Source organism: Cyanistes caeruleus, chromosome 20 (assembly GCF_971803275.1).
Source record: "Cyanistes caeruleus chromosome 20, bCyaCae1.hap1.1, whole genome shotgun sequence".
Classification (NCBI taxonomy): domain Eukaryota; kingdom Metazoa; phylum Chordata; class Aves; order Passeriformes; family Paridae; genus Cyanistes; species Cyanistes caeruleus.
The window spans coordinates 2,826,163-2,852,426 of record NC_141720.1 but is presented as its reverse complement, the minus strand read 5'-3'; the positions used below and the strand labels follow the sequence as shown (position 1 = coordinate 2,852,426).

Here is a 26,264-nt window from a genome sequence, read left to right as displayed (position 1 = left end):
TGGCTGGGTGGTGGTTTTCTGCCCCAAGCAACCCACTGACATTTCCCACCTCCTGCAGACGCAGGCAGGGAGATTCGCCTCTCTTTTTTCACAGGGGGGAAACTGAGGCAGGGAGTTTGTTCAGCAAGAGGTGAGGTCAAAGGCAGGAGGAAGCCAGTAAGCAGCTAGCAGGAAGGATTTGTTGTGGGGTGGCTGTGTATATGTATAGATACAAAAACCAGTCCAAAAAAAAAAGTGGTTTCAAAAGGAACCAAAGCACTTGGAAAAGCAGGTCATATACAACAGGGAGTCACAGATGAAGAAGGGGTGGGTGGGAGGATCCTGCAAATGTCAAAACATTTCACTGCCACGTTTTTATAGCTACACATTTTGTTTCAGAAATGCTGAAACATTTTGTTGCGACCTGAAATGTTTTGCCTTTTCGTTTCAAAATAGCACTTTTTATTTAAAAATCAACGAGTTTTTAAATGGAGAGAGAAAGAAAAAAAGATTTAGTGCTAACAGGCTGCACAGCCCCAAAATGAAATAACCTGCTCAGAGCTGAAAAAGAAATACGTGGGTTCAGCTCAAAATGAATTCTTCTGGGTTTTTTATTAAAACAGCCTTCTCTTTCAATAAACCAACCAACCAACCAGCCAGATAATCTCATTTGGGTGACAGTTATGACGTATTTTCTTGCAGTATGTTTTCTGTTCCACCACTGAACCAAATCGGTGCTCTCAGCCAGCTCCAAGTGATGCTGAAGTGCTGTGAAGTCACCAGCATCTCCAGGATATTTCACCTCCACAGAGCAGCAGGGTCCATGTCCTTGTCCCATGCCAGAGGTCCCTGCTGTCTCCATGGATTTTGCCCAAGTGATGCCTTGACCTTTGCACACCCACGGAGCTGCCACCAGCCCAACCCTGTGTGTCCCTCTGGGCTGTCTCCAGCTTTCCTAAAAATAGTTCCCAGTTGTGCTGGGTGTCTGCACTAGGGATGGAACATCTCTGGTTTTGGATTCAGCCAAGCAAAGGCCAAGCACATCCTCTGGGGAGGGTGTTAATGATGTGCCAGCAGCCTGAAGAGCAGATGAGCTGGGAAGGATGGAGTGAGTGTGTGTGTGTGTGTGTGTGTGTGTGTGCACTTGTTCACATGCACATCCCTGTAAAATTCTCTGAGAAATGTCTTAGGGAGAGGAATCAGAGAAGGAGGTCAGAGCCACAGCCCGAGGTAATAACAGGTTGTGGATTCCAAAGGATCAGGTGGAGGCAAGAGGAGGAACTGCAACCATGCGGGTCCTTGTACGAGCTGAGCAGGGAACCTCTGGGGCTCCTTCCCCTGCCTGGCTGCCTTGCCCACCCCCTGCCTCCCTCCCACAGGCTTTGCAAACATCCTGAAGATCCTGAACAAGGACAGCAGCCGGGAGGAGCTGCTCTCCTTCATCCAGCAGTTTGGCTCCCACTACATCGCAGAGGCGCTGTACGGCTCCGAGTTCAGCTGCACCATCCACTTCCCCAGCAAGAAGGTCCAGCAGCAGCTCTGGCTCCAGTACCAGAAAGGTGAGGAGGGCGACGGGAACGGGCAGGGGCACAAACATCAGGTGTTGTGTGCTGGTTTGCATCCATCACCCCCTTTCCCAGGAGTATACCATCCCCCTGGTTAGTGGGCTCAGGCAGAGCCTTGTCCCAAACTGAGTGCCCAGTGGCAGCATCCCTGAGCCACCCTGCCTGCTCCTGCCCTTCAGCTTCCACACTCTGGCTCCATCCTTGCTCAGGGTGACCCCTGTCCCCACGGTGGCCCTCGAGTGCCCGGGGTCAGCTGATGGAAATGTGACATAAATGAGCTGTCTCAGAATGGCTTTGTTTTATTGCTTGTGACAATGACAGTCTTTAAGGAAGTGCATTAAATCAATAGCAGACTCATTGTGCTACACCATAAATAACGAGACACATCATTAAACAGGGCAATAAACTTCAGGACTTTGAAGTAATACAATTAGGTTATGTTTATAAAAACTGCCTTATCGCTGTAGCCTTCCATTTGCCAATTCATCTCTCTCCTCCAGGGAGTTGGGGATATGCCCTGGATCTGATATTTTTCTATTTAAAAAACATCTGTGGTGTATCACAGAGCCCACCTTAGGGCTGATGGTGACAGAGGCCATCAGGGCACTTGAATCCTGCTCTGGTGGCACTGCCAAGAGCAGCCTCGCTCCCTGGAACCCGACAGAAGGAGGTGTTCTCCCACACGCTGCCTCCCTTGCTCTTGGCTCATTTTCTTCTCCGTTTTCCCAGCACAGCTCGTCTTGTAAGCGTATTTATAACACCCTGTGCTCGTTTGTTTGGGTTTTAAATAGTGATAAATGAAGTTTGCCATAGCAATGCCCCTGTTTAGCAGGAGGAGGCACGTGGAGGTGGGGTGTTTATGTACTCACGATGTTATTAATCACTCGGGAGCACTCCCTGCACTCCAGGGGCAAACGTGTCAGACCTCGAGTGCCCCATGGTCCCAGCACCATCACCTGGGACCAAACCAAACCCAGACAAGGGTTTCTCAGGAGAATGAGACTGCTGCTGCAGTCCAGGCCTGGCACAAGCATTGCTGCTCTTCCATGATGCTGGGGCCAGAGGGGACATGAACAGTGCTTGATCTGGTGATGAAACATCTCCCATCCCTTCACTCCCACTTCCCCATACCAGGGCAATGGTGGCTCAGGGCTTGGCCACAAAGCCCCACAGTGGCACAGGGCCTGAAGGCAAAGCAGTGCTCAGGGACAGAATAATTTCCTTTTAGTCCACGGTATGCAGCTGGCCGAGGTGGATCCCTCACTCACTCCCCACCCGGGTCCTGCCCCCACTCCCGGAGCTGTGCCTGGCTGTCCTGGCATTTTTGGGGCATTCAGAGTGTTCTTTCCCACTGCCTGTGAAGCTCCAAAGCACTCATGGTAGTCCAGGGATCCCCTGAGGGATTTATCTGGACATAAACCTTTCCCTCCTGATTGTGCAGTGTTTGGGCACCAGGTGCTGGCCCTGACCTTGTGTTTTTTGCCTGGCTCCATCTGTGGCTTTGGTGGGGTCAGTGAGGTTGCACTTTGGGGCTGTGGGCAATGCAGAGGTGACCAGTGTTGTATTCAGCTCTTTGATGGCCAGGAAATGCACTTGGAAGGACATTGAGGATGGCCAGGGCTCTTGGGGAGATCAGCTTGTGGACAAAGTGTCGTGGGAAACCCAGGGCTCTGTCCCAGGGAAATCCCAGTTAGCCAAGAGAAAGAGCTCGCTGTTCATGGTAGATGGATTTTATTCCCAACTTGTCTACTGATTTACCCTCATTTTGCCAGCAACATAAGGCAGATCAGAATAAATAGCTCCAGCTAGACAGTTCTGGATGCCTTCTCCACTCAGAACAGCTCTGGCCTGCCAGGCTCCCCGCTGCTCACCAGCCATTCTGAACTGCTCAGTGAGAACACATATGCATCAGCTCTAATAAATATAAAAGTAGGGCCAGAATAACTGTAATTTGTTAGTGGACAAAACAGGTCACAAGAGGAGAGAGAGAGGAGAGTCTCAAGCTAATTGGAGAGCAGCATCTCGGAGAAAAATGTGCATTACGGGGTGTTTGCAGCACCACACAAAATTATTTTAATATTTTAATCAACTTCATAAATCAATCGCCGGGCCTCAGGAGGAGGCCTCCGACAATAAAGGCACAATCTGTGCGTCGAGCCCTAATTGAAAACATGGTTTTGAGGAGAAGCTGACGCCACTGGTGCCAGGGCAGGCGCTGGCTCCGTGCCGGGGCTGGAGCTGTCCCAGAGCCTGTGGCACGGGTCAGGATCTGCAGAGCTCTGCCAAGGGCAGGGAAAGGGATCTGCCTCTGGCCAGGGACAGCACGGAGCGGGCAGCCTGCTCTGCCTGCAGCAGTGACCAGCGTTCCCTTCCTCCTGAGGGTGGATGAGGACTGTGTGGGGGGAAGTGAGGTGACAGAGCAGCCTGCCCTTGTCCCTAAGGATTTGCAGAATCCCACAAGAGACAGCCAGACGGGCATGGTGGCATGGCTGTGGCACACCGAGCACTGCGCTCCTTCAGGGCAGGCACGGGAGCATCCCCCAGGCTCCCTCACAGGAGCAGCCTCAGTCCGTGAGCACACCAAAGCAAACTCCAATTTTACTTCATGCAGAGTGATTAAAAGCCCATTTTTTGGGCTGCTTGCTCTGGCTCTGTGCAGCCAAGCAATGCTTTAACACATCGAGTGGCCTCCAAGCAGGGACCTTGAGATCGACCCAGCCATTGATCTGTGCCATGGGAGCCCACATCGGTTTTCTTCCCCGGTGGAGCCAGCATTTAACGCTGACGGTGCCTCATTAAGTTGGTAGCAGTTGTGTGAGGACCTTCATTTGGCAGCTGGGACAAACGTGATGTCCCCAGGCAGCTCCTGCTGTGTGTAGGAATGTGCTGGGCCTGGCGGGATGGAGGGAACCGGCTTTGTCACGGTGTTGCTGTGGATTTCTGGAGAAACAAGTGTGGATAACACCCCAGAGTGCTGGCTGCTGCTGAGCACTGTCCTCATGGCATCCACGCTTCCTCCCTGTCTGCGTTCTGTCCCCACAGTCACTAGGATGGGGTGGGTGAGGTGTTGGGACAGCTGACCCAAACTGGGCTACTCCTCACCACACAGTGCCATAATAATAAACTGCAGTGGAGGCTGGGATCACCCCACCTCAGAGACTCCAAAACTGTACATCAGGGAAGAGAATGATCCCTCCATCCAGCAAATCCCCCTGCTGGTAACCACTTCTTTCACTGATAAAAGTTCAGCAGAGAGCTGGTTGCTCTGTGGCTCCTCGTTCTGGCTGGTGAGGAGGAGAGCTTGCTTAGGGAAGGGGAAGAGCTGCCCTGATTGCAAAATCTGATAGCCTTGGTGAGATTTCTGCAAGAGCTGTTCCAGTTTGCTTACTCCCACTGGAGAAACCCAGCTGGGAAGCAGGAAGGGATGCTGATGGGCTCAGGATGTGTGTGCCTGGGTGGGGAGATCCAGAGGGTTTCACTGCCCAGCTGGGAGGTCACTTTAGGTCTGCAGTGAGGGAAATGTTTGTTTTTACTGAATTTCCTATGATCTCTAGATAGAGTATCCTTGGCTGAGGTTCCCTGGCCATGCTGAGTGCTCAGCAAGCTCAGCCTGTGGCTGCTGCAGATGGGAACAATGTTCATGTTCCCTCTCAGTGATCGATCATTTATAGGAATAGTCCTTGGAGGGGCTGTGTTCTGGCAGGTCCTGTCACATTCCCTAAGCCTTTCTGCGCCCTGCCCTCCCCAGTTCTTCTCTCAGACCACACTCCATGAACTGCATTTACCTGTAAGAGGTGACAGCTTTCATGCTTTCTTGTGAACTCACCAGTTTTGACAGGAGATCTTCATAAATATCCTTCATAAAATTAAGGATAGAGCCTGGGGCTCTGCTAAAATAGCAGTCCATATTCTTCTGAGGCTCCCTCCTGTCCTTTCAAGGCTGCACTTGTCTCCCTTCAGGTCTGATACTGCCATTAACACAATTAAGATTGAACTAGTCCGCAGGAACGTTTAGTTTTCCTTTCCTAGATGCAATCAGGTGCATTAAGAAAGCTGTAAAGCTACTTTTTCAGCAGTTAAAGGACATAATGGGTTTCCCTTATATGTGCTTGGTCAGAAGTAGAACACATCGAATTTCCCTGTTTTTGAGATCCGTCCCTATGTACAACCACTCTATTACCTTTTGAACACTCTTTTAACACTCTTAATTGCTTGCTTTATGTCATTATTTCAAACCCTCAGATTTCAACATTTTGTTCGGAGGAGGTAAAAACAATCTAGCTGCTTGCCATGAAATTTAGTTTAGACTAAAACATGTGCTGTGAGTAAGTCTGCTAAATGACCTTATGCACTGCTCATTGTAATCCAGAATTGCCAGGCAAGTCAAGTAATTAGTTGTGCAAAATGAAATAACTTTAAATCCTCGCATTGAGTAATGACCCAGAAAAATCACTTAAGCTATACAATAGGAACAACTCAAAGCATCTGGCTTTATTTTTACTTTTGTAACTCTACCCCCTTTGATGAGGAATGAAGAGGAGACTCTTCATTCCTTCATTCCCTGGCTCCTGGTTTTGCCTGGAACAATGTCCATGGCTCAGCTGTTCTACTCTAAGAAATCTAAACTTGTGATAAAGCTCCAGGGTAGGTCCAACAGCACCACACAGCAGCTGTTCTGCAAGGGTTGGAGGATGTTTGATAAACCAGAAATTCCAACCTGTTTAAAGGGCTGAGATGAGCCCAAGTGATGAAATCCTTCACCCAGACCAGGCAGGTGGCTGGACAAGGGGAGAACCTGCAGGTGCTGTGGGTGTTTCTGCTGAGGAAATGTCCCTGCTGACCATCCAGGAGCCATCTGGCAGCTCCACTGGCACCACCCCAGCTGGGGTTGAGGCACCTTCGAGCTGCACCCTCAGTCACACCAGGTTCCCTCACCAGCTCAGCTCCCACGGCAAAGTTTTGATCTAAAAATAATTTAATCATGGTGCAACATCAGAACAGCCCAAGCTGTTCTCCAAGGAGGGGGACTACAAGCAGAGGAAACCCAGGTGTTTTGTACCCTCACAGTGTAAGTGCACCAAAGGCTGAGGTCTTCTAGGTGAGCCCATGGCACCTGATGTGTCCTGGCTGCACCACAGGTCCCCACTGGCAGAGCAGGGATGAGCCAGGGGATGGAGTTTTCAGCCAGGCTCCCATGTCCTGTTGAGCTCCCAGAGCCAGTGAACTGAAATCAGACTTCTGAAACATCAGGTGACAAGGAAGATGCTGCCCTTGAGGCAGTGTCATAGGGTACAAAACCACAGCGTTGGTTTATGAGGTGGGTAGGGAAGTGTCAGGAAAGTTCCACAAGTCTGCCAAGATCAGATTTATCCTCGACAACCTGACACATAAAAAGGGTCTCGTAGCCTCTGTGTTCCCAATTCAATCCCCACTGGCTGTAAAATCCAATCTGCCATGGAGGGGAGAAGATGAAGTGTTTTAATAAGAAAATGAGCCGTTTGCAATGCACTTTTAATTGGATCAATTTCTCCTTTATTACACAATCTTTAAAAACCAAACACATACGTATGACCAGACAAGCTCTTCCTCCAGATACAGAGCAGGAGCCAAACTATTTCAACATAATCCTTAATTACTCCATTTCACCTCGTTTGGCAGATGATCATGACATTGTGTGGGAGCACCACAGCAAGAAAAGCTCTGTAACATCATCTCACAGTTGAGTTTTGTCAGGGGATGTGCAGACCCCGGGTGAGGGACAGGTTTTCTTTTTACCTTTTCTCCCTGAAACCCCAGACTGGAAGAGTTGCAGGCAAGACAGAGCCCCAACACTGCACTGTCCTGGCCCACCAGTGCCTCGCAGGGTTGGTGTTACTTTTCTTAACTCTCTGAGTGAAAAACAGATGACAGATGCTTTGTTTGAACTATGTAACCAGGAACAGGCTGGAGTAACCAACTGCTCAGTTTACTGGACCAGCTTTGAAATTTTTCCTTTTTTTTTTTAATTATTTTTTCAAGCACTCCAGGAAATGTTATTGCTAGCAGTTGTGCTGTTTATTGCAAAAAAAAAAAAAAAAGAAAAAAAATAAAATCCACGGGAACAGAAAATTACAGAGGTACATATTATCATAGATAATATTGCTTTAATTATTCAGGTCCACAGTAGCCTCCTGTGTGGAGCAGTTCTTGGAAGCAGGAGAAATGTTTAAAAGAAACCAGAAGGGGAGGAACTGCCATTGTCATAAAATTGGAAAAATGCCTTCAGTTACAATGTCATGAACTGTAGCAAAGCCCAGTAATCATCACCACCTCCCCAAAACACACATTCAGGATGAGAAAGGCTCCTCGAATTGCTGTCACATGCCTTGGGCAACTGCCCCCTCCCACCCAAAAAGGAGAAGCAGAGAATGTGAATAGCGATGTAGAAGTCTGTAGCCTGGCAAGCACAGCAGGGGAGGGGAGGGGAATTGAGTCCCCTGGGTGCCTCAGCACCATCAACCACCTCATGCCTTTAGCTCCCTTCTCCACAAGCTTTTCCCAGCACATTATAGCAGGAAAAATTGGAAGCTGCCCTGATGGAAGCTCCATCACACAGCTGTGTTTGCGTGTTCATTCCTTCAGCACTGGCTGAGCACAAGAAAGAGAGGGAAAAAAAAACCCAAATCCCACCAAAATCTGCTTCCAGCGCTTTTTCTGCAATCCCTTTAACTGCCAAACATCCAGCTAGAGCAGCAACAGCTCACCAACCTGTTTCTCTTTTCTGTTTCAGCAGGGAAAAGTATATGGGCTTAAAAAAAAAATTAAAAAATCACCTGTTGCAAACATGTTGTAGGACAAGTAGCAAACAATTTGCTGGAGCATGGCAGCCACCATAAAATCAGCTTTTATATTGTCTGTCGTGGCCCCAAATTTGCAACTACGTTGTTGATGGCAACAAATAAATGCACTGCAGTGTAACTATTATCTGTGGCAGATTAACATGCTACCACTGTGCCCTATTTAAATGCATCTTTCCTTCAATAAACTATTCTGGGCGAGCAGCACCACACTGAGGTACACATTTATCAGCCAGGAGAGCAGCACTGTGGGGGCCTTGGTTCACACAGCTGCAGTTTTGTGCTTCATTTGGCCCAAAGCCACGATGAGCAGCAATTCTGGTGCCTGCTGGTGTCGTGGAAAAAAGAATTACAAAAAAAAAAATAAATCTCAGGAATGTAGTGTTTTGCTGTGCAAGGGAAAAAAACCCCACACCAGTGGATGTGCTTCCAAGTCTTAAAAAAATAGAAATGACATAGTCCCCTCTGCCCATCCCTATCTCAGGAGTGAGTAACTTGCACAGAGGAGGTGCAGATAAGTGGAAATCTATTGCTAAATGCAGTGCTCTGGAATGCAGAGTAGTGAAGTGCAGGTGAACATACAATATATTGCATTTAATCTCATTTCCTACAATCTCCCACTCTTATTCCCCTAGTTCTTCCCCCTTCCCCAGGAAGTTTTAGATACCAGATAGACCTTCCATAGACAGTTTCCAGGATACATTTAATAATAAAACAACAGTAAATAGCAACCCTAGATTTCCCCTCATTTTTTTTTTTCCTTTCTCCAGCCCCCTCCCTCCCTTTTTATCCCCTTCTATCTAGCAAAACTCTGATTAGTAATAAAACCCCTGCATTCTTACAAATCAGGAATAAAGAGGGCAATTTTCTGGCTCAGGTCAGTCTCCCACAATTGCACAGTACTCACTTCACATGGAACAGACACAATTCACAAATGGCACGACAGGGCAATCTCCTGAACACCAGAAAAATGGGAGAGACAGCCCTGCCTCGTCAGGGTGGAAGCAAAGCTTCATCTCGGCACGGTTGAAGAGGCCATTTCGTTTTATGCAGTGCTGCAAGCACAAATTGCTCTCTCCAGGAGTTGCCCAGACAACTGCTACCCAGTTCCTTGCAAGTACCACAGGATTGCCTCTGCTAGTTCTCTAAGGGAAGGGTGATTTAGAGTTTTTTAGAGTTTTTTAGAGTTAGTCAGTGTTTATGGCACAAAGAAAGACACAATGGTTGAAGCTGGAAGCGTAGGAGATGTGGCATAAGGAGGTGAAGAGGTTTATGGAGTGATCAGTCACAAGAACCAAGACTGCAAAGGATGGATCCTTTCCATTACGCTTGTTCTTATTTGTATGGATTTTATATAAAAAAAAACAAGAAGAAAAAGCAGACCACCACCACAAAAGCTATTTTGTTTCTAAACACAGAACATGATGACCTCTATGCCAAATCCCCTTCAGTTATGGCACGATCTTCCTGAAGGCTTGACACTGGTTCCCGTTGGATTTCAAGGAGGTTGCAAGAATCTCCACTGCCAAGACAGGCTTTGCTTGCAACCAAGCCTTTAAGGGGTGGAATATCTTCTCAGGTGATAACTGTAGATCTTAATGCAATGATCCCAACAGTCCAGCACCAGCAGCTGCCCTTTGGGAGTAATGGCAATACCCACCGGGCAGGTGAGTCCCTCCCGGATTAAGATGTTGTAGCCGCCTCCTTTAGGAAAATGCAGGATTTCCTTACGACTGCTGTCAGCAACGATCAGATCTCCCCTGGAATCAACACACATCCCAGCAATGCACCTGAAATCCTCATTTTCGGAGAAGAAATGGCTGATCTGGCGTCCCAGCTGCCCATCCGGGCCGACGGAGCCGATGGAGAAGCCTCCTTCCAAGTGGTGCTCGTACTGCCGGTTCTCCAGGTTGAGCCCCAGCCCCTGAGTGAAGTAAATGGTCCCTTCAGCGTCGCAGGTGACAAACTTGGGGCGCACGGCGCTGCACAGGCAGCTGTACTTCACCACCCCCACGCCACGGTCCACGGTGAAGCACCAGAGCTTCCCCCCTTCCACGTCGGTGACGACGAACTGGCCCGAGGGCAGCGCGGCGATGCCCCAGGGCTTGCTCAGCTGGCTCCGGTGACACGCCACGCAGTGGCCGTCCATGGTGTACACCTTGACAGAGTTGTCGTAGCTGTCCGTCACACCGATCAGCCCGTGGCAGTTCATGGTGACAGAAAGGGGGGTCAAGTTGGGCAAGTCTGCTCCAAGGAAACTCAGCACGAAGCTGTCGATGCCGCTGGGGCTGCGGCGGATCTCCTTCAGGAAACCCTTGCGGGTAAAAACCTGGATTCGGAAGTTGCCCCGGTCTGCCACGAGCACCTCGCCTTGGCTGGTGACGTGCAGGCTGACGGGGAGGTTGAACATCCCTGGCAGACTGCCCTTGGAGCCCATCTTCTTGATGAAGTAACACTGCTGGATGCTCGTGGCTGCTTCAGGCATCCTTGGCTTGGCTGGTGAGGAGTGGGGGGTGCAGCTGGGCTCCTCTTGCACCAGATCAGGCTCCCTAAATGGTACAGAAGAGGATGCTGCACTTTCCACGAGAGATTCCTCTACGTTAACGGTCCGGGGTTTCTTTACCACCTGCCCGATCTGCAGCGGTCCCACGTGGCTCACCTTCAGGAGTTCCACCTCTTGGAGAGTCAGCTCTCTTGGGAGACTGTTTGTCAGCTCTGGTTCTTCCTCATCCGCTGCCTCCTCCAGGAGAGCTATATCCCCCTGCTTTATTTTGGCAAGGAAATAGTCACAGCGAGACATTATCTGCACTTCTGCTAAGTTCAGCAGGTAAGCTTGCTCCTCCATCACCTGGTTATTTATCTTCTCCACTTCAGACAAAGAGGTGGTGAAAAACTTGCGTGACCTGGCCAGTTCCTCCTGGATCTTGCGCTCCTCTTTGCTGTACTCCTGCAGAACCGCTTTGTATCTGGATTGCAGGTCTCTTGAAACATCCTCCAGGGCAGCTTTCCTTTTCTGAAGATCACCCATGAGCTCCCGAAGCCTGGCAAGCCTCGTCCCAAATTCCCTCCTACGCTCCTCAGCAGCCTCTTTGATAGCAATGACTCTGTGACCTGGGGGCATGTGTGAAGCCTCCTTGCAGGGCTCACACAGAACCAAGCTACAGCTCTTGCAAAAGTTTCTTGGCAGCCTCCTCCCGCAGACCTTGCACATGAGAAGCCCCACCACCTCCCCCAGGCCGGCCGTGTCGATGATCTTCAGCACGGTGAGGTTGTCAGTGAGCTGAGCCAAGCTGGTGATCCGCGTGATCTTGCTGCAGAAGGGGCACCGGATGCCATTGATGCTGTTGGCCAGGAGCTTCTCCAGGCACTGCTTGCAGATGGTGTGCCCACAGTGCAGGAGTTTGGGCCTCAGGTGCTCCTCGGTGAAGGACTCCATGCAGATGGGGCACTCCAGGACCTCTCGCAGCGCGTCCGAGTTGAGATAAGGGGCGGCAGCCATGGTGCTCCAAGGCAGCTTTACCCGGCGCAGTGCCTTGTGCTCACATCTATTCCAAGGTGCTCTGATTCTGTCCTGGAAGAAAAAAAAGGGAAATGTGATTTATGTCACCACCAGCAGTTATGTATACATGCAATTTATTTCTGACTTATCGCCTAACCCTGCAGAAAAAGAAACCCAGTTAGCTTTTCCACGTTGGGAAGGATGGATTAGTCATAGCTAATCTCAGGGTGGGAAATTTTCAAAACTAACTTGCAGCTCCCAGTGCGATGAATTATTCACTTGCAAAATTTGTAAAGTAGAGCTGAAATAAGTGTAATGGCACCAATATGGAAGCCCAGTAGATATTGATGACTGAATCATCTCCTCATGGTGCCCATCTCCTGCTGCCAAGACTCTGAGTTTACATAATTTACTGAAACCCAGGGAGATTAAACCAGGCATTCAAAATGTTGTGCATCAAAGAAGGAACCAGATGGTGCAATGCTTTAGGACATTAATAGATCACCTCTGGAGACCTGCATTCAGATGTGACATCAGATACCAACAAAATAAATGTGCTTGGTTCACTCTGCTTTGCTAGAGAGCCAAAACACATTTTCAAGGTTTCATACATTTGCCAGGAAGTGAAAGTAGCAGGAATGTTCTGTCAGCTTCCACTCGTTCTGGGGGTGACTGTGCACGCTGAAAACACAGAGAAGATTTGATGCCAGTGCATCTCAGTAACCTCTGCCATGCTGCAGCATGCTTCATGCCAATTAAACACAGCTCAGGCAGGTATTAGCAGTAATGGAGTTAACAGACAACTCCAAACAGACTCCCAGCGTTCACTATTAGCTCCTGAACTCAGCTTAACTGCATTTAATTTCTCCTCGTTTCACAATCTCGCAGCGTTGACCTCGTTCTCGTCCCCTGGTTCAGTTTTACACCACTCTGGTTGCTGTTCAGCTTCAATCCAGGTTTCTCCACCCTCACATCCCTCCCAGCAGGGAGCAGATCCCAGCAGCTCTCCTGCCAAAGCAGCCATCCATTCAAAAGGAACAGAACAGGGCTCACATCATTAAGTTATTATTCACTAGACTGGGTTTCAAATCCTTTGCTATTGTACTGCTTAGCCACTAAAAAATAGGGAAGAAAACCTTTCTTCTAGGGAAGAGGAGGAGGAGAAGGAAGTAGTTAGTCTTTGAAATAAAGAGAGAGTGGCAGAGGGATGTGAACACACAGCTCTCGCTGAGAAATGGCTGCATGCACACAGCATTCTCACTTCCCTGCTGGGTCTGCCTCCTTCCTCTTTGGGAAATATTCTGTGTATTTCAGTTTGCTGCATGTTCCTGGGCAGAAAAACAACCGCAAGGAAGAAAAGTTCTTTCTGTTCATACAGCATAGAAAAAAAGCCCCCTAATTGTAATTTGTCATTTGCAGTTCAGAGTCCTTTAAAGCCTGTATTTCATGAAGGGATTCAGTGGTGTGACAGAATCCCCAGGCACCATGCTGGGATCAGCTCCACGGTGGCAGGTTGAGTATCACAGCCCTGGCCCTGGAGAAGCAGAAACCTGGGCACTGCCACGGAGAACAGAAACCTTCCTCTGAGGGAGGAAAAAATCTGTGATTTAAAATGATTTTAAAAAATGAAACACAGGATACCAGGTTCATTATTCTTACTTTCCTTGGAAACACGTCAAAAGACTCGCTTAGGGAAGGACAAGGGAGCAGCACAGGCACCAAGTACTGAGAGTTACATTAAAAGCTACCTTTAAAACAAGTATTTTCATTAAAGAACAACTGTGGATGGGATTTTAAGTCAGGTTGGGCTTTTTGAGAGCTGATTTGTATGACATTCTTTTCATACATAACCCTCTTTATTGGAATGTCAGCATGCCCTCAGTAATGGGACATTATTTTTTCATTTTATCTCCCTCTCACACTCGGCTGTGCCTCCATGGAAGTTTCCTTAACAGCGAGTTGTTCTTGCGTGTCGGTCCCTCCCGGGGCAGTTCCTCTGACGCAGAGCAGGGTATTATAGAAAGCCTCAGCTGAGGATCAAGCCATAAAACCGTGAATTATGCGAGTTTTCTTTCCTTACATTCAGAGGAAATTTCCTGCCGTGGTTTCTCTTGTCACCCGGTAGTTTTTAGTGAGTGTCTGCGGTGAGAGCAGAGGCTACACTTGTAATTCGGAGCTCGTGTCATTAACGAGGGGAAATAATAGGGTAATGCTGCAAAAATAAGCGCCGCTGACAGGAGTTGTCACAACAACACAACCGGCAGGACAACCCCTGCGTTTGGAGGGGTTTCACTGAAAAACCCAAGGGTTTGGGTTGGAAGGACCTTAACGATGACCTAATTCAACACGTTCCGCAGGCCCAGGCTGCTGGCAGCCCCGTCCAGCCCGGCCTTGGCCACTGCGGGGATGGGGCAGCCATGGAGTGCCCCGTGCCGGTGCCTGACCGCACAAAGCACACGCCCAGGCTCCGTCTGCCCGCGGGGTCAGTGGCAGCGGGGCCCGCTCCGAGCCCCCTCAGCCCCGGCCGCCGCGCTCCTGCCGGGGGGAATGAAGCGAGGCGGATCCGCGGCGGGGAGCGCCCACCCCGCGGGGCGCGGCCCGATCGCCCCCTTTCATTCCCTTCATCCCATCCCATCCCCTTCCCTCCCGTCCATCCATCCCGTCCATCCATCCCGTCCCGTCCCCTCACGCCGCCCGCCCGGGGGTCCCGCCGTGCTCGCCCCGCCCTGCAGGGGGCGCCGCCGCCGCGGCCCCGCGCGCGCGCTCCTCACCTGCCGCCGCTCCGGGCCGCGCCGCTCCCGGCGTCCGCCGCGCGCCGCGCGTCACGTGAGCGCTGCCGCGGGGCCTGCCGGGAGATGTAGTCCGGGTTCCGCTGCTGGCCTGGTCTGGGGGGGGACACCGGGGGGACCGCGACACCGGCACGGGGGGGGGGGGGGGGGGGGGCGGCTGTGGCGGAGTGGATGGACCGAGGGATGGACCTCGGTCTGCCGGGCTTGTGCTTCGGCTCGTTATGAAAGGAAAGGTTGAAAGTAACAATGGGGAAGAAGAACCGTCTTTGGGTTTTTTATTTTATTTTTTTGTTTGTTTGGGATTTTTTAAATTTTTTAATTTTTTTTAGTTTTTTTTTTTTTTAATCGGGTTGTTATGTGTCCTTTAGGCACACGCGGGTTGTTCTCTGCCCTTTCCCTGATCAGGCAGTGCTGCTGCAGGATCAGCCCCTTCCCTTCTATTCCACCTTCCCTTTCCTCATTCCCTTCCCTTCTCCTTTCTCTATTCTCCTCTTTTCCCTTCCTTTTTCATTTCCCTTACCTTGCCTTGTATTCCCTTCTCATTTCCCTTCCCTTTTCCATTCCCTTCCCCTTTCCCCCTCTTTTCCCTTTTTCTTTCCCCTTTTTCTTTCCCCTTTTTCTTTCTCCCAGCAGGTTCCTGAGTGTTTGATGGGTTTAGCATCACCTACTGAAACGCGTGTTTCTCATTTCCTAGGGTGCATTGGAGCAGCCTGTGGGCTCCAGGACAAAAAGGACTATTTTTGGGTATAGCTGCAGCTGTGAGCAGACGCTGCAGGCTGGCAGTGGCAACCAGAGGCAGGGATTTGGCCACTGGCCTATGGCTGGGCTCTGCCCCGTGATTCCTGAAGCCACTGTCACCATCAGGGGCAGCAGCCCCATTTTTGCTTGGATGAAGCTGCTTTAGAGATGGCAGAGAGACCCCTTCTGCTGTGACCCTGTGGGGCTGCACAGCAAGCTGAGGAAGGTCAGGGGGAAGCCAAGGGAACCGTGTCCTTCACACACCACTGGTGCTCCAGTGCCACAGGCAGCATCTCGTGGTCAGCCCAGGACCGACATGCAGCTCTCCAGCTCTGGAGGCTCAGGCTCAGAGGAATTCACTGCCCGGGGAAGAGGCATGTTCTCAGTTTAACCATTTTCTAAAATCCCTCCATGAGGCCTGTCCGCCTACAGCGCTTTTCCACTGCTCACCTGCTCCAGCCGCCACCGACCTGCGCTGAAGGAAGCACTTGCATAATGCAGCAAGTCTTGCCACCTTCTGCTCTTGATGGTTTTTCCACTTTGTTTAGAATAATGGTTCATTTGGAAGGGATCTACATCCCTGGAGCAGCAGGGATCAGCAGTGTGGGCGGTGGAAACATTCAGAGGCATCAAGAGCAGATGCAAAGCCTGGCCAGGGCTGCAGAAGAAAACGAGTGAGATTTAAAGTCCAAGCCCCAGTGGCTCCCTGGGGGTGTTGCTGTGCCCAGGGAGGGGACACAGGGTTCACTCCAAGTTCCTGGCCTCACCAGGGAAATGCTCTTTCAGTCCCTGATATATGGGGAAGAAAAATGGATGTAAACACTGAAACCAGGGTGGTCTGGCAGATCTTGTGAGGCCACCCACACCTGAAAATGAACAGTGTGAGGAAAAAAACAATGGTAGAAATAGGAAACAATCCTCCAATGCATCCTGGGGAGAAAACAAAGGGCTCTCTGGATTTAATTAGAGGTGACAATGACAAGCTGATGATATTACCCATCATGTGTGAGTATGGGGACCCTACATGACAAGGAAGGATGGGAAGGTTGTGCAGCCCGGGACTCTGGTCACCCTGACCCATGGACAAGGTGGTGTGTCCCAGGGGGCTGCCCCATGCCAGTAGCAGGACATCCAGCTGGCAGGGTTGGGAAGGTCTCAGCCATCCCATGGAAAGGGATGTGTGGGTGTGTTGGAGGAGACAGGGAGCCAGCTGCCATGGAGGGGGGGATGTGGGGGGGTCATGGAGCCACCCTTGTGGGGCCAAAGTGTTTTGGAGTTTATCAAGCACCGACAGCCAGGGGATGTTAGCACACTGCCCTCCTCGAGGCTGGGATGTGGACGGAAGGATGAGACCCCGTGGGTGGCACAGAGGGGCTGCAGGATGAGGGAGGTGGGATGTGCAATACCCCAGGATGATGTGCAGTATCTTGGGATGATGTCCTGTATCCCAGGATGATGTCCTGTATCCCGGGATGATGTCCTGTATCCCAGGATGATGTGCTGTATCCCAGGATGATGTGCTGCATCCCGGGATGATGTGCTGCATCCCGGGATGATGTCCTGTACCCTGGGATGATGTCCTGTGTCCCAAGATGATGTCCTGTATCCCAGGATGATGTGCTGCATCCCAAGATGATGTGCTGTATCCCAGGATGATGTGCTGTATCCCAAGATGATGTCCTGTATCCCAGGATGATGTCCTGTATCCCAGGATGATGTGCTGCATCCCAAGATGATGTCCTGTATCCCAGGATGATGTCCTGTATCCCAGGATGATGTGCCGCATCCCGGGATGATGTGCTGTATCCCGGGATGATGTCCTGTATCTCAGGATGATGTGCTGTATCCCAAGATGATGTCCTGTATCCCAAGATGATGTCCTGTATCTCAGGATGATGTGCTGCATCCCAGGATGATGTGCTGTATCCCAGGATGATGTCCTGTATCCCGGGATGATGTGCTGCATCCCAAGATGATGTGGTGTATCCCAGGATGATGTGCTGCATCCCGGGATGATGTGCTGTATCCCAGGATGATGTGCTGTATCCCGGGATGATGTCCTGTATCCCAAGATGATGTGCTGCATCCCAAGATGATGTCCTGTATCCCGGGATGATGTGCCGCATCCCGGGATCCCAGCGCCGTCCTGCCGCGGTGCCACGAGAGGGCAGCAGGGCCCCACGGACCGACACGGCCACAACTGCCCCTCCGGGCCGGCCCCGCTGCGGGGAGGGTCCGGCGGGCGCATCCCGCACTGCCCATCCTCAGCTCCGCGCTCGCATCCTGCAGCCCCCCGGCCGCGCTGAGCGCATGCCGTCTCCCAGGGAAGGGCATTCCCACGTGGGATTCGTGTCCCAAAAGTAGCGGTTCCTCAGCAGTAATCCCTCTTGTCCTGTCCTGTCCCTCCCACACACATGGATGGATGTGCCAGACTGACTCCCCTGGACACTGCCCACACCTTCCTCACATCCCCAGCAGTGTTTGCCCATCACTAACAGTGGGCAGCATTAAATCTGTCCAAAGCTCTTCACGGACCTGGTGGCCACTGCACTGTCAATATCTCAGTGCAGGAGAAATTCCCAGGCAAACACATCTATTGATTTCCTTTCTAACTCCCTTTGGATGGATTTGCCAGCAAAAAGGATATTATTCCACCGGGTGATATACAGGCAGCCTGTGTCCTGGATGTGTCCTGGCCACAAGTCCCCACTGTCCTGCCTGTGGTGGCACTAGGTCTGTCCAGTGAAGGATGGAGTATGCAGAAGGTGGAGCAGAATTCCCTCTTCCTTGCATAAAATGCAAACCCCAGGTCCTAAATCAAGCCCAGCTGAGCAGCCTGTTGGTGTTGGTGGGGTTAACCTGCTGAGCCTATAGGAATCCCTACTTGGGTCTGTTCCCACTTTTCCCTCTACAACTCCAGCTGGAGAGCCTTGTCCTGTCCTTGTTCCAAGCATTTCTGCTCTTCAGGAGATATCACATCCTACCCCTGATATGGCTGCATTTTTGTGGCAAGTGGAATGATTCCCAGTTTTGGATGACTTGGGGATCTTTTGGAAGAGGTATTGTATGAAATGCTGGGCCACAAGGAAACCCACCTCCTCCTGGGAGCTCTCAGGACAGTACAGATTTTACAGTGCAAATTAGGCATTACACTGTTGTTTTTGTTGTAGTAGTGGTGTTACCCTGCTCCCTCATGTCCAGGCACCAGGAGGTGCTGCTGGTAATGCTGGAAGCATTTTCCCACATCAGCAACTGCTGCATCCCGAGCAGGGACCCCTTGGTGCAGGCACACACCTCGTGCTGTGGGATTGTAAAATCCTGGTGGAGCCCAGAAACACAGCCAGGCACCCCAGCAGGCAAACACACCTCTGCACACCCTGTGCTGTTCATTCTCCCTTTCTTACACAAGGCCTGATGCCTGGCACAAGGCTGTTATTTTATTTGTTTTGTGGTGGTGTTGGTTTATTTTTTTGGTTATTTTTTTTTGTTTGTTTAAATCCATATTTCAGACAAATAATTCCCACAAGTTGCCATGACGCATCCAACTGCATCCAAGGCTCTCTGCTCCCAAGCAGATGTTGCCAGGGTTCAGCTGGGTTGCCAGCAGTGTTAGTGACAGCATGTTCAGATTCAGGGGCTGATAAGGGATCCTCATATCCTCACTGCTGCAGCTGAGTCTCCTCCTCTTCCCAGAAAGGACCTTGGGAGCATCCTGGCAGCAGTCACCTTCAAAGCCCTTCCCCAGGAGTGAAGCAGAGGCTTTGCAGGAGTGTCCTGAGAGGTTACCCTGTTCTGTATAGGTAATAAAAGCCAGGCTGAGCCTAAAAGAACTTGTGGGTCATCTCCAGTTTACTGCTGATCCCTTTCCTTGTATGCAGGGAGCTGAAGAGAAAACCAAAACTTTTGTCAGATGTAAAGCAGGGGGAAATTGAGGGACCCCAATCCCATCTTCCCTGGCTATAGCTGCAACAGCAGGTGCAGGAATATGTTCTGGAGGGAAAATACCTCTCAGGTCTGAAAATTCCCCCCGTGAGATGCCCTGAGTGGTGGGTGGGGGGATCTGGGTGGGATGAGAGGGAAGTACTGCATCCAGCAAGGAAACCTCCAGCTTTCTAGGGAGGAAGCACCTAAGCAAGTAGATGAGGAGCATCTCCTCCTCACTGCCTCTCTCTGGCTCTTGGAGGAGCTGCCTCACAAGCAGGGTGTGCTGCTGCTGCTGCTCCCAGATAGGTTCCAGTAGCAGAAACAGGGGGATTATTTTGTTAGGGCTGTATGTAAGCACCCCAAAACCACCCCACAAAAGCTACCAGGAATTGCTACCCAGTGCTGATGACGTCTAAATGTTTGTCTGGATGACAGGTGGCAATTTGACAATGAAGCCAGTTTCCCTCTGTTAAATCATTCCCTATTTCATTTTCTTCCCTTGGAGTCGTACCCAGAGCCCTGGTACCTCGTACGTTTAAGGGAGCACCATGGATCCTTGCCAGTCTGCAAAGGAATCCTTTTCCCCAGTTCAGCTGGGGTCTGTTCTAAAGAGGATTAACTGCAGACAGCCAATTCCACCTCAACCATGAAGTCTGCTCTGCTCACAGGTCTGCCATGAGACACCCAGCTTTGTGGTTAATCTGTCACTGAGCCCCTGGCTGCTGGGGAAGGGGAGCTCACAGTTTTCTACCTGACCTCATTTTCAGAACTCTGTGCCTTCCCCTGTGCAGCTCCACCTGAGCACTGCTGCTCCTGAAATGGCTTTGCTCCCGCTGGTTGGATTATAGCGATCTATAATTCTTAGCTATAAAGCAAATAATTCAGAAGGAAGGTTTGATATCCTGTTGCCAGTCATGAGATAACTGATTTCACTGTCTTTTCAGCCCTGTGTTCGTGTCCCTCCCCCTTAAAACATGGCTCCAAAGCTTCCTTCTCCATGAAGGATCTCTAAAGCTGCTTCAGCTCTGGTGATGAAGCTTTGCAGCCCAGAAGTGTAATTATCACCTTTCTCTTCTACCTGTACTTTAGTAGTGATAACATTTAGTAGATGTTATTCACAAGTGAGAAGAGGCTCATGGTATCCCCCTATAAATTTCTTCTTTCTCTGCCACCCTGTATTTCAAGGCTTCATGGCTTTCCCTTATGAGACTTGAAGTTGCCTGGAGCTGATCTTCTAGAAAATAATCTCTCCAAGAAGCAGCTGCACCTCCTGTTTCCAATGTCTGTGCACTCCAGTGTCTCCCTAGATGTTGAAACATCTCCCTACAGCCTTGTTTTAATTTATCTTAGCAACTGCTCCCCTTCTATTCCACTAAAACAGGGGGTGGTTGGAATTTGCTCGTTCTCCCCATGACAGTTTTGATCTTGTGCACAGAAGTGTTCCCTGACAGCCAGACAGCAGGGAAGGTCTGTCCCTACCCTCGAGGGCTCTGGGAGTCATGAATGAATGCTGTTTACTTGTATTTCCAAATGGCTTGTGCCTTGCCAGATCAGCTGCATGTCACTGCAAGCCCAGTGTGTTGAGACAACCCTTGCTCCTCTTCCGCTCCTTCTCGGGACTGGGAATCTGTTGCTAGAGGCAACAGCCATAAGATGGAGAAAGCCTTTTCTTCTGTAGGTCTGTCACCAGGTTATGAATGTTGGGCCTTCTTGGGTCAGCCCAGCTACAGACAAAGAATTTAAATGGAAGTGTACAGGACAGACATTGCAGTTGTGTCTCCTTTGCTCAAGTGTGAAACTCCCCTTGGCCTTAGCAAGTGTTTGGATGAACCCAGAACAAAGTAAAGGTTCTATGGGTTTATTGCCTCATGCTCAAGACCCACCAGGTGGTTTCCCAGTGGGTTTCAAAGGCCTGAATGTTTCCTGAAAGCAGTGTTGGCAATTAGGTTTTGGTAATGCTTCCATCTATTCTCCATGCAGAGAGTTTGTCCTCATACCTGCTTTTCCTCACTGCCAAGGGGCTCCATCCCTCCAAGCAGTCCTTTTGCAGCCTCTTTGGATCCATTTCAGTGCCCTGGATATTGTGTCACCCACAAGAGTCACCTGAGGATCACGAGGACTAGAGGGGACTGATGTTAGGGTAGGGCTAAAGGGCATTCAGCTCCTTTTGGTCCCTTTGGGTATGTTTCTCTTTGTCAGGGAAGATATACTGAGGTGATTTTGTCCCATTTTGGAGCACAGAAAGTGGATATGCAAGTTACAAAAAAGAAGAACAATCAGTTTTGTCAGTTTAGACGTGATTGTCTAAAAGCTCACAATTCCAAGCAGTGACCTGCAAGTCCTGTTTTTCTCCTCTCCTTGACCTTTCTTTTTTCCTGCTCCCACCTGGCCTGCACCTTCAGCAGCTGCATTTACCCTGGCTGCAGCACTCTGGCTTTGGGAAGAGACCTGTGCTGAGATTTGTTTAACACTGTTTGGTTTCTTCCTAACCCAGAAACAACTGAGCTTGGGAACAAGAAGGAGCTGAAATCCATGCCCTTCATCACGTACCTGTCAGGCCTGCTGACAGCACAGATGCTGTCAGATGACCACCTCATCTCGGGGGTGGAGATTCACTGCGAGGAGAAAGGGCGCTGCCCGTCCACCTGCCACCTGTGCCGCCGGCCCGGCAAGGAGCAGCTCAGCCCGACCCCGGTTCTGCTGGAGATCAACAGGGTGGTGCCTCTGTACGCTCTGATCCAGGACAACGACACCAGGGAGGTGAGTGAGCCTGTGACGGGCCAGCCCCACCTCTGTGACCTCGCTCTGTCCCCTCTCAGATCCCCTCCGCAGCCCCCTGGAGCCAGGGGGTGTTTTCCAGTGCTGTGGGATGGTGCCAGTGATGGAGCTGGCAGGTTCTGCTGCCCACCACACACAGCCCTCTCAGACCTGCACCTCCCTGCCTTCAATAGGTTCAGGGCAATGCCATAAGCAGCCAAAGCCACAGTCATTCCCAGTGTCCATGCTGGTATGCAGGATGTGTCCTGTGGAGAGGTCTCAGGAGCCAAGCCCCAGCTCAGTCTGGCTCCAAAATCTCGGACATACCTGTTTGAGGGGTGGCCAGAGGCCTCCAGGGCTCCAGTGTGGCTTTGCAAATGAGCAGAGGAAGGGAAGAACCCTCCCTTCGGGACAGTCCCACAGCCACAGGAGGTCACTGTTACTCCAGGAGGGACCAGCCAGGCTGTAGGTCACTGATCCCTGGGGCTGGGCTCCTGCAAGAGCTTCAGTGTTAATCCTGTGGAGATTGAGTTCCCACTTTCTCGGTTCACTGCCACTCCCACCCCCACTCCGCAGCCCTCTGACCCCAATCTCAAGTCCAGAAATGACAGAGCTGCTTAAAGTCACTTATTAGCACTGAGCCTGTACTTGATTAGGACGTCTGGAGTGAGCCAGCATGCAGCAGCTGTGGGTGGGATGCAGAGGGCTGCAGGTCAGGAAACAATCCTGGCACGTGGGGGTGTGACCACCAGGAGTGATGCTTCATCCCCTTCCCACATCCATGGGGAGGAGTGCTCATGCTTCTCCTGGTACCCAAGTTTCTGGGTGCTGTCTCTGGGGACTGTCACTCCCTGCCTCCCTTTTGATCTGCTTCCTGCTCTCCCATCTATCAACCCTCTTGGTCCTTGCATGAAGCCATGCCTGACTTCCACACCTCAGTTTGCCTCTCTTTCTGGATCTTTTCCTCAAACTCCCTATCTCCCATGATGTATGCCCAGGGCAGGGCTGGGATGAGGCACTGCAGGTACAGGGAGAGCACTGGGAAAGCTGGATTCCTTCAGGCAAGAAAGATGTGCTTCCCAGCAGCAATCTGCAAGAAGACATTCCCTCAGGGACACAGGAGGTGGGTTAGCCAGTGAGGAGGGTGTAGCAGAAGAGCCCAGCAGGATCTGAAGGATCTCCAGGGACTCTGCTCACCACCAGGTCCCCTGCATCGCCCTGTGCCCAGGTGGCAATGCCACCCTGCCCCTCTGGGCCTGGCTGCAAACTTCCCCCTTCTTTCTCCTTCTCCTCCTCCTCCTCACCTGTCCCCCCAGTCCTGCCGATGCTGCTGGGCTCACTCAGGGCGCCTCTTTGTCCTGGGGAGCTGAAGTCTGTTCCACCAGCAGCCTCCCTTCCTCCCGCCTTCCCTCCCTTCCCTGCTCCCCTGGCTCCAGCGAGGGCTGGCCCCATCAGCTGCAGCTGGAGCTCAGCCTGCATTGTGCTTTCTGCTGAGGCGCTGGGAAAACCAGCAAACAAACAAAACCCCAACAAAGCAACCAAACCAGAGACACCCCAGCAATACTCCCTGGGGCTGTGCTGCCTGCATCTCCTCCTCTTCCTCTTCCACCTTGCACCTGCTCACCCAGGGGTGGAGGGGCATCCCCTGGGAAACTGTCCCTGTGTGAGGGTGCTGTGTGAGTCTGCTCCACCCTCCACCCCAGGGAGCTGTCCAGGGGCAGGGCTGGCATAAGAGGTGACAGGGCCAGGGATCTGGGCAGCTGCAGGGTGGGGGATGCTGCCAGAGCAGGCACTAAGGGAGCTGGCAGTGAGCAGCACATGCCAGGACAGGTCAATGTGCCATCCACAGTGCAAGGTCCTGGGCTGGGCAGCAGGTGGGATCATGATGTCTTGTCTTACCACACCCTCCTTAGCTGGGTCAGGATGCTTTCGCTGTTGGCTTCTCTTAAGAGCAGGCCCTCTCATCCCCTTCCTCCCTACAACCCCAAACCATCCCCATCCTTGCTCCAGCAGGACACAGGGAGTGTTTTCTGCCTTCTCTGCCCCTCCTTCCCATTCTCTCACCATGAACCCCTCGTGTTGCATCAGCTCCATCATTTTCCCCTTCTTGCTCACTTCTGATGGGCTGTCCTTCTCCCTCCATCCCTTCACTCCAGCTTGTTTCTCCCCTTTCTCTCCACCAGCCTGCCTTCTGGAGGACTTTTATTCTCTCCCTCTCCTTCTCTTGCTGCCCTTGGCACCACAAGCAGGGACAAATCCTGGTTCCTGAAGGCTGAAATCCACCACTGCTGTGATGGTGGTGGTGGCACTTCGGCACAAACCTTGGTTCTCCACACAGGAGCCTGGGCTGAGCAGAGCTCTAGCTGCCCCTCTGGAGGAAATGGAGCTTATGGGGGCCATGTCCCTCTCCTGGAAAGGATGTTCTGTTGTGGGGTTAGTGCTGCCTGTGTGAAAATGTGTCCCCATCCTCTTGTGGCATCATGAGCTCCAGCATGATGGATGATCATGGAGGGCAGGGGCATTGTCTTTCCCTCGCCTTCCCTGTGAGCAGGGTGGGTTACCATGAAAGGGAAAGGGATTTAGGGGTGGTAAGGAGCTGCCACCACCAGTGGGACATCAGCCTGTCAGCCAAGACTCAGCAGAGAGCCAGAACACCACCAAGTTTAAACTGTGAAAGATCTCTGTGAATTGAGAGGCTCCCACAGGGTGTGTGGGTCTGTATCCCACAGATACTCCACCAGGAGCATCTCATGTATCACCTGGATGATGAAATACCCATTTCCAGCACCAAACAGGAGGCTGGGGGTGTCTCAGGCACTGCAGAGTAGTGTTCTCATGTGCCATAAATAAGATTTTCACTTGCCTGGGCTGAGCCAAGTCCAGCTTCTCCAGTCTTGAGTGCTCCATTGCCTGCTTCTCTCCCTTCATGTAGATGATTCTCAATCCATACATCAAGTGCTGACCTTAGAGGAACTGCAGGCACATCCCAATTCTCTTGTAGTGTTAAAAAAACAATAATTGTAAACACGGTTCTCTTTGCATATGTGTCCACAATGACAATGCTGTACAGACAGATAACAAGGTCATTAACAAGGTGGATATTGACTCCTATAAACCTGGCTGAAAGTTTTCCTGTATCAGCTGAGCAGCAAAACACAGGTAAAGACATTTTACCCTCTGCAGCATGTGTATTTTTTAATAGGTTTGTCTTTTCATCTGCCTTAGTGCAGCGAGTTATGCACTTTTTAAAATTTACAGCTACAGCCCGGTCCAAGGCTGTGTTCTGGGTTGCTGATGACCTTGCCAGACTCTTAAATGCTGGGGTTTCAGTTTCTGTGCTGGGTGTCTGCTGTGGGCTGATTTGTGATATTTATTTGTGTGCATGTTTGATTTCAGCTAAAACTGACCATTTCCAAGCAGGAGATGAGGTGAAAATATATTACTTTGCCCACGTGAAATGAGTTAGAAAACATTTTATTTCTGTGTGAGTGGGAATTGCTGTTTTCTTCTTGCTTTGAAGCAAGGGCCTGAAACGTGAAAGGCTCCAGGAGTTTTTCCTTTTGCTGTCCAGGGGGCATTTGTCCAGAGGAAATGTCCTCAAGGAAACTCTCAGCTCTGTGTCATCTCTCCTCACAGTCCAGCTCCAGCATGGAGCAGGGAGAAACAATCTCAGTATCAGGAAAAGGATCAGGCCCCTCTTTTCCTTCTTGTATGCAGTGAGAACTGTGGATTGGGCCCTGCTAGGAGTTTCTTTCTGTCTCCCTGTGGTTTAATAGTGTTGGTCAAAGAATTCTCACCATCACTGGTCACTACAGCCTGGCTGGGGACTGTGGCAGTGCTGCCTTGCCAGGGTGAAGGAGGTGTTTTTGGAGGTTCAGGCAGTTTTTGAAGGGCTTTTTTGAATGAATGTCTTTTCTGTAACTGGTGTGGCTGTGGGTGGCAGGTTGGACAGGGAGGATTTCTTGCTGGGGTAGAGGCAGTGCTGGGGTCCCCTCTGCACCAGCCCCAGCCACATGGTAAGATCCAGATAATCCAAATATTTTATAGGATCACTGCTGTTGTAGCTCCAGTGCTCCCCAGTCTGAGAGCTCACACTGGGAGCTCAAAAGGTGTAAAGAGACAGAGAAGCTGTGACCTTGGCTGTCACCTTCCAGGGACTTCTCTGGAGCTCTGTGGA

At 51.0% G+C, this 26,264-nt stretch overlaps 2 protein-coding genes and 1 long non-coding RNA gene across 8 annotated transcripts in view; 1 reads left to right on the top strand and 2 right to left on the bottom strand.

Moving 5' to 3' along the window:
* Positions 1-26,264, top strand: part of ASTN2 (astrotactin 2) — a 300,670-nt gene that overhangs the window by 189,632 nt on the left and 84,774 nt on the right. For all 4 annotated transcript variants that reach the window (XM_086857798.1, XM_086857799.1, XM_086857801.1 and 1 more), the window contains exons 16-17: positions 1,359-1,538; positions 21,825-22,090. In XM_086857798.1, coding sequence (XP_086713924.1) covers positions 1,359-1,538; positions 21,825-22,090 — 446 coding nt within the window. The remainder of the gene's footprint in view (positions 1-1,358; positions 1,539-21,824; positions 22,091-26,264) is intronic.
* TRIM32 (tripartite motif containing 32) lies at positions 7,054-14,726 on the bottom strand. 3 transcript variants are annotated; one of them, XM_086857803.1, is made up of 2 exons: positions 14,651-14,726; positions 7,054-11,951 (listed from the first exon to the last, which is right to left on the bottom strand). In XM_086857803.1, exon 2 carries the CDS (start codon positions 11,877-11,879, stop codon positions 9,936-9,938), a length of 1,944 nt encoding a protein of 647 aa, XP_086713929.1. In that variant the 5' UTR covers positions 11,880-11,951; positions 14,651-14,726; the 3' UTR covers positions 7,054-9,935. The 3 variants fall into 3 exon arrangements, with proteins under 3 accessions (XP_086713929.1, XP_023793857.1, XP_086713930.1); XM_023938089.2 differs by lacking the exon at positions 14,651-14,726 and adding an exon at positions 13,960-14,358; XM_086857804.1 differs by lacking the exon at positions 14,651-14,726 and adding an exon at positions 12,758-13,006 and having other exon boundaries at positions 7,054-11,946.
* On the bottom strand, positions 19,241-21,400 carry LOC147649687 (uncharacterized). Its single transcript, XR_015278100.1, has 2 exons — positions 21,328-21,400; positions 19,241-19,288 (listed from the first exon to the last, which is right to left on the bottom strand). It is a non-coding gene; the product is annotated as an uncharacterized LOC147649687 (long non-coding RNA).

Bases quoted from the DNA above. Each gene is read 5' to 3' on its own strand.
- TRIM32 (XM_086857804.1), bottom strand. From the start codon at position 12,903: ATGGCTGCTTTGGCAGGAGAGCTGCTGGGATCTGCTCCCTGCTGGGAG. The intron at 11,947-12,757 runs GTGAAACGAGGA...CTTCCAGGACAG, and splicing joins GAGGTCAACGCTGCGAGATT to AATCAGAGCACCTTGGAATA.